The sequence below is a fragment of the Triturus cristatus genome, chromosome 3_1 (assembly GCF_964204655.1).
Source record: "Triturus cristatus chromosome 3_1, aTriCri1.1, whole genome shotgun sequence".
Taxonomy (NCBI): domain Eukaryota; kingdom Metazoa; phylum Chordata; class Amphibia; order Caudata; family Salamandridae; genus Triturus; species Triturus cristatus.
The window spans coordinates 784,159,731-784,174,190 of record NC_140583.1 but is presented as its reverse complement, the minus strand read 5'-3'; the positions used below and the strand labels follow the sequence as shown (position 1 = coordinate 784,174,190).

The 14,460-nt window shown below is 46.4% G+C and overlaps 1 protein-coding gene across 5 annotated transcripts in view; it reads right to left on the bottom strand.

The window, feature by feature from the left end:
* Nucleotides 1-14,460, bottom strand: part of LOC146861028 (putative methyltransferase DDB_G0268948) — a 598,370-nt gene that overhangs the window by 318,211 nt on the left and 265,699 nt on the right. For all 5 annotated transcript variants that reach the window (XM_085646396.1, XM_085646400.1, XM_085646397.1 and 2 more), the window contains one exon: nt 8,063-8,276. In XM_085646396.1, coding sequence (XP_085502522.1) covers nt 8,063-8,276 — 214 coding nt within the window. The remainder of the gene's footprint in view (nt 1-8,062; nt 8,277-14,460) is intronic.

Here is a 14,460-nt window from a genome sequence, read left to right as displayed (position 1 = left end):
CCCCTAAAGCTCTTCTTCAGGACCACATGAGGACCAGCCCAGTGCGTACCACTCCTAAAGAATCCTGTGAATAGAAAACAATGGGGTGCACACCTAATGTGTGTTCACCTGATACTTAATACACACAGTTGTACACTGGCACGCTTATCTGTAGGGAATAAAGCAAAAGGAAAATTAAAAAGGCCTGCCTACCAGCCAAGCTGGCAGGCCCTATATATATGCGGTGTCGTATCTCGATCAATGTACTCCTCTATAGTGGGTGTACTTAACAGCTATTTTTTGCAATTTTCTGTGGTGGAAGAAATCAATCACACACCATTGTGAACAAAAGTGGTTATGTACAAATTGCAGTTGGAAAGCACGCGTGAAAAAATACACCACATGACATACAGCATATAACAAAAAAGTAGCATTACATATCAATGACACATACTTTTGTTTAGGTAGAAATATGCCTCATGATCTGCAGGGGTGGAGGGGCTTGTAGTCACACCCTAAAATGGTAATGGGGACATAGAAATGGTGATTAGAGTTTCCTAAAGGTAAATGAGATAGGAACCGGGGAGAAAATTCCCAGTGCCTTATCTTATCCTGGAAGGAAACCTTATTATTTCCTTTAAAAATTGAGAAATAAGGTCAAAAACAGGTCTGCTGGACTTACTTCGTCAAAGCACTCCTCTCGGAAAATGACCTGATGGCACCCCTGGAGACCGCATTTTACCACGTCTGTCTCCCGATGGCCATTAAATAGACCCGGAACACCTTAGTCATGCTTACTTAAAAAAACTGTCTCTCACAAAATGGCCGCTGTGACTGGCAATGGAGTGTGGCTATATTGTGCGAATGAAATAGTCCCCAATCAGCCTAGTCATGCTTACTTCAAAAACTAGACCGTGTTTCTCACAAAATGACTTCTGTGACTAGCAATGGAGCGGGACCAAATTATTGTGTATTGTGGACAAAACGCTGAAAATGAAATGAAACTAACAGGGGAATAAATTTATAAAGGGGATACATTCAGACACTCAAGTACGATGTAGTGTAATGATTATGTTGCGAGTGCAACGGAAAATCTGATTGATGCGCAAGACCCTTAGACATAACAGTTCATCTGTTTTCAGAATAGCTTGTATGTACATCATGAAATTACTAAACCTCATGTCGTGTTAGGGGAAGTCATAAAAATTGCCAGATTCCTGGCTAATGCAGTACATCAGAATGATGCACAAGACCTTTAGACTTAATGGCTGGACTGCGTTCTTCTCAGAATAGCTTGTATGTACATCATGTAATGACTAAACCTCATGTCTTGTTAGGTGGAAGTCATAAATAATGCCCGATTACTGGATAATGTAAGATATCATGTATGAAATAGTAGACTCGTAGTTGTCAGATGGAGTCTGAATGCCACCGTTAGGCAGTCTGCTGTTCACAAAAGAGCCGCTGCTAGTGGAATGGCGATGGGGCCTTCCTGGGTAATTTGGCATTCTAGATGAAGTGGTACCCATGTGTTATTAGCGTTATGATTTACATTAGTGTGAGTATCACGTGCGGTATGGCCTTTACTTCTGTTATGTTTTGTTAATTTAACTTCTTAAGCGCAACGGTTACCCTAGGGTGTCCTGGCTCTGAGCACTGCCTAATTGGTTGCTGTGATATAGGGTGACTATAGGGTATAACCAAGTTTTCAACCCCTTCCTGAAAGAAAGGAGCTTGGTTGAATTTCTGAGGTGGAATGGTAGATTCTTCAGGCCTTAGAAGTACATGTAATAAAGCTCCTACCACCCCAGCTTGCTTTTTTGACTGAGGGAACTATCACTTTTTTTGCTCCCATGGACCGAAGGGTCCTTCCGGGAACATACCATTGAAATCTTTGTTTTAAGTAGTCAGGGCCTACTCCCTTGAGGGCCTTAAAGACCGTGCAGAGGGCTTTAAATTGTTTCCGTTGTTTGACTGGGAGCCACTGTAGTTGTTTTAGTTATTTCTTAACCCCAACAAACTTCGGTGTCCCCGTCAACAGTCTGGCCGCTGTGTTCTGCACAATTTGAACTCTGTTAAGGTGTTTTTTTTGGATGTTCAAGTAAAGACTATTGCAGTAGTCTAACCGTGACATGATGAGTGCCGTGACCACTGTCCTAAGACTGTCTTCAGGAAAAAAGAACTTTATTTTCCTTATAATTCGAAGGAGGAAGAAACTCGCTGAGACCACCCCACTTATGTGGCCCCCAAAAGTGAGCCTGTTGTCCAGTATAACCCCCAAGTTCTTTGCTTTCTTGGTCGGTACGGGGCAGGTTCCCAATTCTTATGGCCACCAGTCGGGCATCCAGAGGTGCAGATTGTTACCAAATATGATGACCTCTGTTTTGCCAGAGTTAAGTTTCAGGCAATTCAACCCCGAGATGGCTTTCATACAGTCATTAAATCTTTTTCCTGTTTCGGCCTCTTGCCCACGCCGGACAGCACTATTTGTGTGTCATCCTATGCGGAGGTCAATTGGAATCCAAATGATCTTATCAGAGCCACCAGCGTTGACATATAAACATTAAAAAGTGTTGGGCTGAGGGGTGAGCCCTGTGGCACCCCACATGGAAGGGAAAAAGGTTTGGAGCTATCTTTGTCTAAGCCCACAGTTTAGGTTCTGTCTGAGAGGAAAGATTTCAAGAGGTTCCATGCATTGCCTTGTACCCCGCCTTCTGATAAACGTTCCATCAAAACTTTATGATGGACCTTATCAAAGGCCGCTGAAAGATCCTGCAAGATCAGTACTGTGTTGTCTCCAAGGCCTCTCGCGGTAAGTTTAGTTATTGTCTTAAAGAGTTCTTTGGAGGAGGATTTTGCTAGAGAGATTTGCTCTGAGAAAAACATCCTTTTGGTGTTAAATAGTAATTTCTGGTATAGGGTGAGGCATAGCTTATACTTCTCTCTATCAGAAATGTTAAAGCTTCTTCTCCAGGCTCGCCCTTATCGTTTACACGTGTGTTTTTGCTTCCTTAATTCTTCTGAGTACCATGGGGCTGATGGCTGGGCCTGCTTAGGAGTCCATAGTTTGGCAGGGGCTAATTTATTGCAAGCAGCATCTATCCATTTTGTGTAGGCGGAGGTAGCATCGTCAACTCTTAAAGGATGAGGTCAAGCGGTTGCCTTGAATAGATCTCCTAACTCTACCCTATTGATATCTTTCCAGGCTCTTATTTCTATCTTCTTTTTGGGCTCTAGTTTGAATTGATGGCCATTAGAATACATCAATTCAAATTGGACAGCAATATGGTCTGTCTAAGGAAGTGGAAGTTGAGTAAATTCCGTCTAGAGTGTGTCCTGCCATCTGGGTGGGGCCTTCTACCAGTTGCCTAAGTTCCTCGGCGCTCATCACTTGTCCCAATCTAGTAGTGTCGGGGTTGGGGTTGGTGAGAGATTCAAGATGAAAGTTGAAGTCCCCCAGCACAGTGAAGGAGTCCGAGCATAGTCCCTCCTCTAATAGTGTTCCGACAGACTCCAGAAAGTCACCTCTGGGGCCAGGGGGTCGATAGAGGAGGACCCCCTTGAATGTATTATGATAAGAGGTGAGAAGACTAAACGAAAGTGCTTCACAAGTCGAGTTAGAAGCTGTATGGAAGGAAGGCTCCAGGGAATCATGGTATATAACCGCTAATCCTCCCCCCTACTGTGTGGTCTGTCTTGAGTATGGCAATGAATGCTTGGGAGGGTAGCTTTGGCTAAATCGGGTCCTGAGGCTTTATCAGACCAGGACTCCGTTATGAAAGCCAGCTTTATATTATGTTCCTCGATAAGCAGTGCACACTCCTTTCTGTGCTTATTCAAAGATCTTGCATTTAGTACTAAACATTTAGGGGGGGTAAATCAGCTTTGTTTTAATCCCTCCTATCTTGTTATCAGGATGACTAATGGAGTGATACAAGATATGGGGGAGATTCAGCTGGCAATTGGGACAAATACTTGCAAATTCCTTGGGAGTAGCCTTAAGTAGGATGCTTGGGCAACTCGATTTTCCCCTAGCTGGGTTCAACTCCAGAAGATCCTCTCTTGAGTAGGTCAAAAAGTCTGGTGTTAATAAACCAGCGGGACTGTCCCTGAGCCCGGTCCGATCGCGGATGGGCGCAGACGGGCTTGCCTTAAGCGCGCCTTTGTCACGCCTGCAGCACGCGGTCACGTCAGGGTGCCTCTTTTGTAGCTAGCGGCTAAGAAACAACCAGCCTGCTAACTTCAAGATGGCTGCCCCGCTTCTTGCCCCCGACTCCCTCCTGATCGGTGCAAAACATGGTAGGCGGCAACAATGAATATAATGGCCACGTGTATTCAGTAGATAAACTAATCAAAAATGAATCTGTTACATTGTGAGTAGAGCGGTATACTCAAACAATCTACTAAGTCTGGCAGAAGGTGTGTTCCTGATTTATTTAGCGAACTGCCCCCACGGGATATCATCATTCAATCCTTCAGTGTCCGTGTGAAATTTATACACCCACCGCTGCTCTTTCTCTAGCATTCTTTTGTCCAGATTGTCAATGTGTTTGAGATGTTCTAACACTGCCCAGTGTGGATCGTATGGGGTGAGTTTCACTTCATTGAAATATGACGCCATTTTTGTGGTGATCCGGTGGCACCTGATGTTGCTGCGATGTTCTCCTATCCTGGTGCTGACCTTTCTGGTAGTCATACCCACATAATGAGGGTTACATGTGCATGTGATCAAGTACACAACCTCTTTGGTATTGCAGTTAGTGACTTTGCATAACTCCCAACTCATCTTGTTGTTAAAAGTTACTTTTTTGTAGTGGAGGTCAAGCGACACACACTGCAGTTCCCGCAAAGATGGTGACCCATCGGTAGGGTACTCAGTACTTGTTGGGTCTTGTCATTTCTGGTTTGTGGTTTGGGGCGGGTGTGTCCCAAGATATCTCTTAGGTCTTTTCCTTTTCTGTGTGAGAACATGGGTGTGGGGAAGTTCAGTTATCCACTGTTAAGGGTGCGCCAGTGTTTTCTGACCATTGTAACATGGTCGGACACTATGTTGAAGGTTGTGATGAATATGGGTCTTTTTTCTTTCTCAGTGATTTATTTTTGATATGTCTCCAGGAGTGCTTCTCTGTTGTTGCTTTCAGCTCTCTTTTTGGATTTATACATCAGGTTTTTTGGGTATTTCCTTGTGAGAAGTTTCTCAGATAGTCCTTTGGCTTGTGCTTTGAAGTGCTTAGTCTCAGAGCAGTTTCTCCTAAGTCTGAGAAACTGTCCGAAAGGGAGGGTCTCCTTCATATGTCTCAGGTGGAAGCTGTCGTATAGGAGTAAACAGTTTTTTGCAGTGGGTTTTACATGTGTGGTTGTCTTTAGTAAGCAATCAACACCATAAATGTGAAGTTCCAGAAATACCAGTTGGGATCTACTCATGGTATGTGTGAACTTTAGGAAAGGGTCCTGTTGGTTCAGCCACTCGATGAACTCATTAGCGTTGGGTTTGTCACCCTCCCAAATCAGTAGAACATCGCCGATGTATCTCTTCCAAAGTTGAATATGTTGGCGGTGTGGGTTTCCTACCTGACAGGATTTTGTGCTTTCCAAGGTGGTGTACGTATATTCCCGCCACATTTGGGGCAAAATTACTGCCCATACTGGTCCCGTGCTGTTGTCGGAACAGGATATCTTCAAAACAGAAGAAGTTTTCCATCAGGGCCCACTTGCAGCACTCTAATACTCTAATGGGTCATCCAGGCGAGCCTTCTAATGACTTGTGTATCTTGGGTACAGTATAAAAATAGGGGGTAACCAGGTGGGTATTAGCCAAGAAATCGGCTTCTTTTTTGGTAATCAAGTCGAGTGCTGTGGCCTCTTCCACCATGCTGGTGATCTCTACCAATAGGCCTTCCGTTGGGCCATCTCTGATGCGGAGGTAGTTCCTCCTATCCGCCAGGAGTCTCATGCACTCTCTGTGGTAGGCCTCTGTGGTTTGAAGTACTATGGCTCCTCCTTTGTCTGCTGGTTTTACTGTGATTCTAGTGTCGTTGGCCAATTGTAGGATGGCTTCTTGTTTGATTTTACTGGTGTTGTGGAACACTCTCATTGACCTTGGTTGACTTCACCTACTTCCTTTTAGATGGCCTTCTCGAAGGCTAGGAGTTCCACCCGTAGGTTTGCAGATAGAGGGGTGAAGGTTGATTTCTGGTGTAAGCCTGTATCACCACTATGAGTGTCCATCATTGGTTTGTTCTAAACAAAATACTTGCAGTTTAATTTTCTGAATGAATTCATTCAACTCACAACTGAGTTTAAATGTATCCAAACTTGGTGTAGGTAGGAAGCCTAATCCTTTTTCCAGTACTGTCAGTTGGGTTGATGATAGTGTAATGCCTGACAGATTAACCACCAGACTGGGTGGCTGCTGGTGCTGGGGTTGTTTGCAGGGCCCATGCTCCCTCATGTTCATCCTCGTTGTTTCCAATGGGTGTGACCACGGTAGGATGAGGAACAGAGCAGGACAAGGATACGGATGGCCCACCTACCAAGGACCCCCACCCTTCCCTGCTCTGCCTTTCTACTATGGACCTCCACATTATCAACACCAACCCTACACCTACTGAGTATTGGCCCAACAACCAGAGCAGTCCGGACAATCGTTTCCTTGTTTAGGAGAGGCAAAGGAACACCAAGAGGGAGAACAAAAAGAGGACAACAAGTACAATGGTCACACCCATTGGAAACATCCAGGATGAACACGAGGAGCATGGGCCCTGCGAACAACCCCAGCACCAGCAGCCACCCAGTCTAGTCCGGATATGCAGCCCGTATTGGTGTTGGTGAAGGGCCTGCCATCCCACCAACCTATTGTGGTTTCCCCACTTCTGCCTCTGTCCTTTCCTACATTGTGCTCCTTGTCTTTTGTCCTGCTGAGGTGGCCTCCATCGGCCTGCGTACATCACCGTGGGATCGCTGGCACTGGGAACAGTGCTGCTGGCTCTCCCTTAGCTCCGGCCCTCCCTCTCCTCAACAAAAGCCAGTGCAGACTGTGGCACTACACTGCAAGTGGAGGGTGACCCACGCACAAAGCTGGGGCCACTCTCCGAGCAAGAAGCCCCTATCTCCACACTGTTTGCTCTCAATTTGTTACGAGGTGGCCAGCATGCCAGAACTGCTGCAGCAACCCCATCTGCCACACGCCAGGCTGGGTGCTCCATGCTGTGAGTACCCAATGCAACCAAGTCAAATCTCCTGGCCTCCTCTAACAACAACATGGTTGTGCGCACACGGTCGTCCTTCATCACGAGGCAGAGTAACTGTCTGCTACCCCTACAAAGTGTCGCAAAAGGAATAGGGAAAATTTTACTGTCTCTGACCAAGTACCGAAAGGGAAAGAGGGGGTAAGACAGAAAATGGCTCAATATATACTTGGGCTATAACAATCACACGATGTATCCCAAAAGGAGTCCACAAATAGCCCACCTGAGCCTGGTCTGAAGTCTCGGCCCATGCAGGTAAGAGCAGTGGGGTAAGAAGGATGGGGTGGGGGAAGTCGACAGACCACAATGAGGTAAACTTAAATAAAAAGACAAAAAACACTTACCTTGCACACGCCACATCGCTGAGTCGCCGATGCAGCGAGCGCAAGGTCAGTGGTTTTTGTTTTTTTATTTAAGTTTTTCTCAGCATCCTCTCACGCTGCCTCATCGCTCTTACCTGCAGGGGTTGCGCCTGCTGGGCTGTACCATTCCCCTGATCACCCCAGGGGGTAGACATCCCTCCCATCTGCTGCCCCAAAACCCAATATGGTAAAAACACATTTTGGTGCTTACTGCATCAATATCCTATAGACTGGGTTTTCCAAGGCCTTTTTCTCACTTTAAATTTCTTCTGGATTTCCCAGACACAATGTAATAAGGGATGCAGTTGTTATTGCACAAAGTATGTACCAAATGTGATAAAAACACACAAAACTCATAATTCTATGTGAAAACAGGAACAACTACACATATTGGAAATCATTGGGCCACTCGGAATGAGAGCCTTAGGTTTTAAAAGTCTGGTATATGGCATGCTGGAAATACATTATCCTCACCTCATTGAATACATCCGTCAGCCTTTCAGAGCAATCTTTATAGAAAAGACTGAATCGCAAGTCTAGACAGTACATTGCCAGGCAGCCACTTGGTTTGAGGACACGATTTACTTCCTTACAGAACTTGTCTAGGTCAAACCAATGGGCAGCTACTGAAGCAGTGACGAGGTCCAGAGATCTATCTTCAAATGGGAGTTCCTCCGCTTTGGCAATCCTACAAAGAAAGAAAAAAGTTACAATTACAATTGTGACTTGAGTCTGGATAGTCATATTGCCATTTGGTTGGTGACTTGAATCTGGATATTCTTATTACCATCTTGTTGGTAGAGAGTAGGTAAATATCAATGTGGTATTCAAGAAGCATGTTCTTTTGATGGTTGCCATGAATCTGTACTGTTCCCTCCAAAATGACACTGTTTAGTCAGTTCTAAACATGACTCCGCTAGTCACCAGTATGTAGTCCCTCTGACTACCAGGTGGATGTGCTACAAAGATTCAAAAGGCACCAGCCAGGTTCTCTGTTTACCTTTGATGGAAATACCATGGCTAATCCAACTCTACATTGTCCACATAGGATAGCTCTAAGGTCAAGAGTTTGTTTTTATACTGGGCTTTTTGGTTTTAATTGCTGCCCTAATCATCTACCATTGAGATGTTTGTTTGTTAAAGTTTTAATTAACTGTACAATAAAATTTATTGAAATTGGGTCATGTATGCCATCATAGGTTATCTAGGGGGTTATTGACTAAGGATGTGCTTGTATATATCAAAATCAGATGTGTTTGTATATATCAAAATCATACACCTTAAAATTAATCAATCAATCAGGTGTTTGTTATGCGCGACTACTCACCCGTAAGGATCTCAAGGCGCTGGGGGTTGGGGGGGGGGGGTCGCAGGTTCCAGTCTATCAAGGAGGGGGTCTGTCGAAGAGCCAGGTTTTGAGGTTTCTTGCGAAGATGGGGAGTAGGTGTAGGGTCCGAGAGGAAAGGGGGGAGTCTGACCCGCTGCGTTCTGCTGGAGAGGAAGGAGCGGATCCAGTTGAGGGCCTTGTCTTGGATTCCTGCATCGTGTAGTCTGCGTATTAGGGTGTGGTGAGAGAATGTGTCGAACGCCGCGGAGAGGTCAAGGAGGATGCTGTTTCTCCTTTGTCCAGGTAAGGTACGGATGTCTTCTGTAGCGGCGATGAGGGTGGTTTCCGTACTGTGTTTTTTTCTGAAGCCGGATTGGGAGGAGTTGAGGATGTTGTGCTCTTTGATGAATGTGGCGAGTTGACTGTTGATGGCTTTCTCGATGACTTTCGCTGGGAACGGGAGCAGAGAGATGGGTCTGTAGTTTTTGAGGTCGGTGGGGTCCGCCGAGGTTTCTTCAGGAGGGGGTTGATCTCAGCGTGTTTCCAGTCATCAGGGAATGAGGCAGTTGCCTGGGAGAGGTTCATGGTGTGGCAGTGCATGGATCCAATGGTGTTGGCGGCTCTGTTGAAAATGTGGTGGGGACAGGGGTCTGTGGGGGCCCCAGAGTCGATTGACTTCATCATCTTCAGTGTGTCTTCGGTGGTGAGGGCTGTCCAGTTGTTGATCAATGGCTTCAGGGTGTCAGGGGTGGTTGGTGAGGGTTCAGTCTGTTGGTTGTCTTCGTCAAAGTTGTCATAGATGCTCTTGATTTTGTGGTGGAAAAAGGTGCTGAGTTTGTCGCAGAGGTCTTGTGAGGGAGGGATGTCGGTGGACTCGCTGGTGGGTTACTGAAGACTGATTTATCAATTCTATCAATCAATCAATCATGGAATTGTAAGCGTGCTACTCACTCGTGAGGGTCTCAAGGCGCAGGGGGAGAGTTAGCAGTTCCGTTCAGCCGAAGAGCCAGGTCTTCAGAGCCTTCCTGAAGGTTTCAGGGAGGGGGCATGCTGGATGTTGTTCCAGATCTTGGCTGCGATGTGGGAGAAGACTCTACCCCCTGCTCTGGCTTTGTGGATGAGTGGGGTTTCGGCGAGGATGAGGTTGGCAGATAATAGGTTTCTATAGGGTATGTGGAGGGTGATTCTCTCGTTGAGGTATTGGGTCCGGTGTTGTGTAGGGATTTGTAGGTGTGTGTGAGTATCTTGAAAACGACTCCCTTCTTGATGGGGAACCAGTGGAGCTTCCATAGGTGTTAGCTGATGTGCTAGTGTCGGAGGATGCAGAGGATGAGTCTGGCGGCGGTGTTCTGTATTGTCTGGAGCTTGCGGAGTAGGGACTTGCTTATGCCGGTGTAGAGGGCGTTTCCGTAGTCCAGCCTGCTGGCAATGAGTGTGTGGGTGACTGTCTTCCTTGACTCGGGGGGTATCCATTTGAAAGTCTTACAGAGGGTGTTGAAACAGCTGGAAGTGACTGCGTTGACCTGTCGGATCATGGAGAGGGAGGAGTCGAGTACGATGACGAGGTTTCTGGTGTGGTCTGTGGGACTCGTGGGCTGCCTAGGGCGGTGGAACACCAGTTGTTGTTCCATGCCGATGGGGTGGTTCTGAGGACAGGAACTTCATTCTTCTTTGAGTTAAGCTTTAGGCAGCTGTTGCTCATTCAGGCTGCGTCGTCTTGCATTCCTTTCTGGAAGTTGAGTCTGATGGTGGTGGAGTCCTTCGTGAGGGAGAGGATGAGCTGGGTGTCATTGGTGTAGGATACTATGCTGAGGCCGTGCGGTCGGACGATGGCGCCGAGGGGGGCCATGTAGATGTTGAAGAGGGTTGGGCTGAGTGATGATGAAGTTGTCGTAGAGGTTTTTAATTTTCAGGTGGAAGTAGGATCCAAGCTTCTCGCAGAGGTCCTGGGAGGGGGTGATGTCCGTGGCTTCGCTGCGGGGCTTAGTGAATTTCTGGATGGCGCAGAAGAGTGCCTTTGAGTTGCTTGAGTGGACGAGGATTTTGTTGTGGATGAAAGACCTTTTGGTGGTTCTGATGCGTTGGTGGTAGCCTGTCATGGCGTTCTTGTACGTGGTGTAGTTTTCCAGGATCTTGTTGTTCCTCTAGTTCTTCTCCAGGCGTCTGCAGGTGCACCTGTCTTCTTGGAGGTCCACGGTGAACTAGAGTGCTGTTTGTCAGGGTTATGTAGCGGGGTGAAATTTTCTGCGCAGTTGGACACACAGGTGTGGAATTCTCTGGCTGCGTGGTTGGCGTTAGTTGCAGCGGTGGTGGTGTTGAGGTTGAGGGTGGAGTTGAGTGGGTTTGGGTGGCTCCGGTTTTCGATGAGGAAGTGTTCCCAGTGGTGGTCGGTCCAAGGGGGTTTCGTTTCGTGGCGAGGCTGAAGTGGATGCTGTTTCCACCTGCGAAGATGGGGTCGAGGGTGTGTCCTGCCTTGTCGGTTGGTGTAGTGATGAGTTGTTTTAGTCCGATTTTGGCGAGATTGTCGAGGAGGGCGGCGGAGTTTGGGTTGTTTGGGTTGTCAAGGTGGAAGTTTAGGTCTCCAATTAGTATGTAGTCCTTGGTGGCGATGGCGTGAGGTATGATGAGGTTGGTGATGGTGTCGGCGAAGAGAGACCGGGGGCCGAGAGGTCTGTAGGCGAGGGTGCCGTGGAGTGTGGAGTTGGGGGCTGGTCTGGACGTGGAAGTGCACATGTTCGGCAGCAGGGAACGTTTTGCTGGAGGTGTTGAGGCGGAGGGAGTTTTCGGGTGTGAAGGAAAGGCCTCCTCCCGGGTGGTTGGGGTGGTCCTTCCTCTGGATCTTGTATCCATCCAGGATGGCGATGTCGGGATGGAGGAGGTATTGATCTAGGTTTTTGTGAAGAAGGCAATGTCGGGTGAGAGGGAGCCCAGGAGGTTCCAGATCTCCATGGCGTGTCTGTGCATGGAGCGCACGTTGAGGAGGATGCATCTTGGGGCATCGGCGATGTTGGCTGCCGGGGCGGTGGTGAAGGTCTGGTGGCAGTGGTGGCAAGAGAACAGGCCGTGGGTCGTATTCGGCACAGCTTGTTGGCAGTTGTTGCTTCTTCCAGGTTTGAGTTTGAGGAAGGTGGGAGGGTTGTAGCGGTATGTGGTGGGAGATCCAGGGTCCCTGGCGCTGGTCACGGTCAGGTCGTGGATGGCTGCCATTAAATAGGGGAGGGACGAGAGGCAGTGAGGCGGGAGCGGGGGCTGTCCAGGGGGAGGGGCCGCGGGGGCAGCAGCGGCAGGAACAAGCACAGAAAAAATAAAAGGAAAAGAGTAAATTAAATTGAGATGAGATGAAGCGGGAGCAACAAGGAAGACAAATAAATAAAGGGCGGGACAGCAGGCGACGGCTGAGGGATCAAGGGAGGAATTAGAATGGTGGCTCAAGAATGCACAAGCTTGGAACGGGAGGGCAATCTTCCTGGAGGAACCCGAACTAGTGACAGATTCAGATGCAAGCCTAGAGGGCTTGAGAGCAAAATGCAGAAGTTCCTCCACAGGGGGACGTTGGTCAAACCAAAAGAAGACACTGCACATCAATTGTTTGGAACTCTTAGTGGGCTCCTTTGCAGTCCGTAGTTTCACACAAGAGAGGATGAAATGTTGTGTAATGCTTCGCATGGACAATGTTTCAGCAGTGCAATATGTCAGCAAGATCGGAGGACCAAACACCTAGCAAAAGACTTTTGGGGTTATTGTTTGAGCAAAGGAATTTCAGTTGTAGCACAACACATTCCTGGTTTGAGCAATGGAGTAGCAGACTGGTTCTTGAGGAACTTTAGAAACTCCAGCAATTGGAGACTGAACAGGGAGATATTCCTAAATATCCAACACATATGGGGTCCTTTCAACATAGATCTTTTTGCAGACAGATTGAATACTCAACTGACACAGTTTTTCAGCTGAAAAGCAGACCCTCAAGCTGCTGGGGTAGACACATTCCTAAAGGACTGGAGAGGTCTAAGACATATGCTTTCCCGCCTTTTGTCATGCTACCGAGATTCTTTCTACAAACACGCAGATTCAGGGAAACAGTAGTAGTATTAACCCCACTTTGGAGATCCCAAGCATGGTTCCCAATAATTCTGGAAATGTCTATAGACTTCCCCTTATTAATACCGAATTTCGAGACCCTAATTCTAGGCCCTTGAGGAGAAATTCATCCCCTAATGGAAGAAGGCTCCCTTACACTGATGGCATGGAAGATTTCCAGAGACAATTGGAAATCCCTGGCCTTTCGCCAGATGCTTTCAGACTCATATCTGAGTCGTGGGCGTCTGGCACAAGAAAAGCATATAGACTGGCGTGGAATAAATTGAATCATTTGTGTGTTCAATGGGGTTTCAATCCTATTTCAACTGATCTAGTTCATATAATGAATTATCTAACAGAACTATTTGAATCAGGTTTATCATACAGGACGGTAAATGTCTATAGATCAGCCATTTCTGCTGGTCATTGTTTTATAGATGAATTACCTGTTGGCCAAAATGCATTAACAAGGAAGATAATGAGAAGCATTAGGGTCCTGAAACCACCCATACCAAAGTACACCTCTCTTTGGGATGTTAAACTGATCCTACAAGTATTAGAGAACTGGGGTGATAACCAGTCTTTATCGCTAAAACAACTCTTACAAACTCACAACCCTCTTATGTCTGGTTTCATTTAGACGTACATCTGATGTTAGAGCCTTAGATGTCACCAGTAAAGCATATCAACCTGAGGGAGTATGTTTCTATATTAAAAGAAGAACTAAGACTCTTTCCTCAACATTTTCTACCCTTATTTCTTGGGAAACCCAAGACTGTGTGTGGTGCAATGCTTGAAAGAATATGAAAGGAGAACTCATAATCTGAGAAACGGTGTTGCTCAACTATTAATCTCTCACAAAAGGCCTCATAAAGCTGTTTCCTCCCCTACCTTAGCTAGATGGGTGAAAGATGTGATGAATGAAGGGGGTGTGGACATCTCTGTTTTTGGAGCACATTCACTTAGAGGTGCCTCATCCTCTAAAGCATTCATCTTGGGAAGAGGTTTACAAGACATTTTAAAAGTGGCCAATTGGTCCAACAAGAGCATGTTCAAAAGTTATTACTTTAAACCAATGTCTAATGTAATTGATAATGTATTGAATGCACTTTGAACTGGCATAATATTGGCCTCCGTGTCATGCCATAAAATGTAGATTTTCCACAGCCTGATGAGCAGAAAATCTGGATTTTATTAAGGACACGGAGGCTAAGATTATCCAACCACTGATAGCTGGCCAGATAAATTAACTTCTTTTTATACTGTCTTTCAGAGTAACACAGTTTGGATTTGGATTTCCGCTTACATTTATACTTCTGGATACATTCAACTGGAATGTCATTGTACTTAAAGTTTATCTTGTTCGCAGTGCAGAAAGAAGGAAGATGGCTGCTTGTTTCTGTGCCTTATAAATGATTAGAATGTTTTAAAAGTTCTAAATTCTTTCTAATTGTTGCTGCTGTGAGCT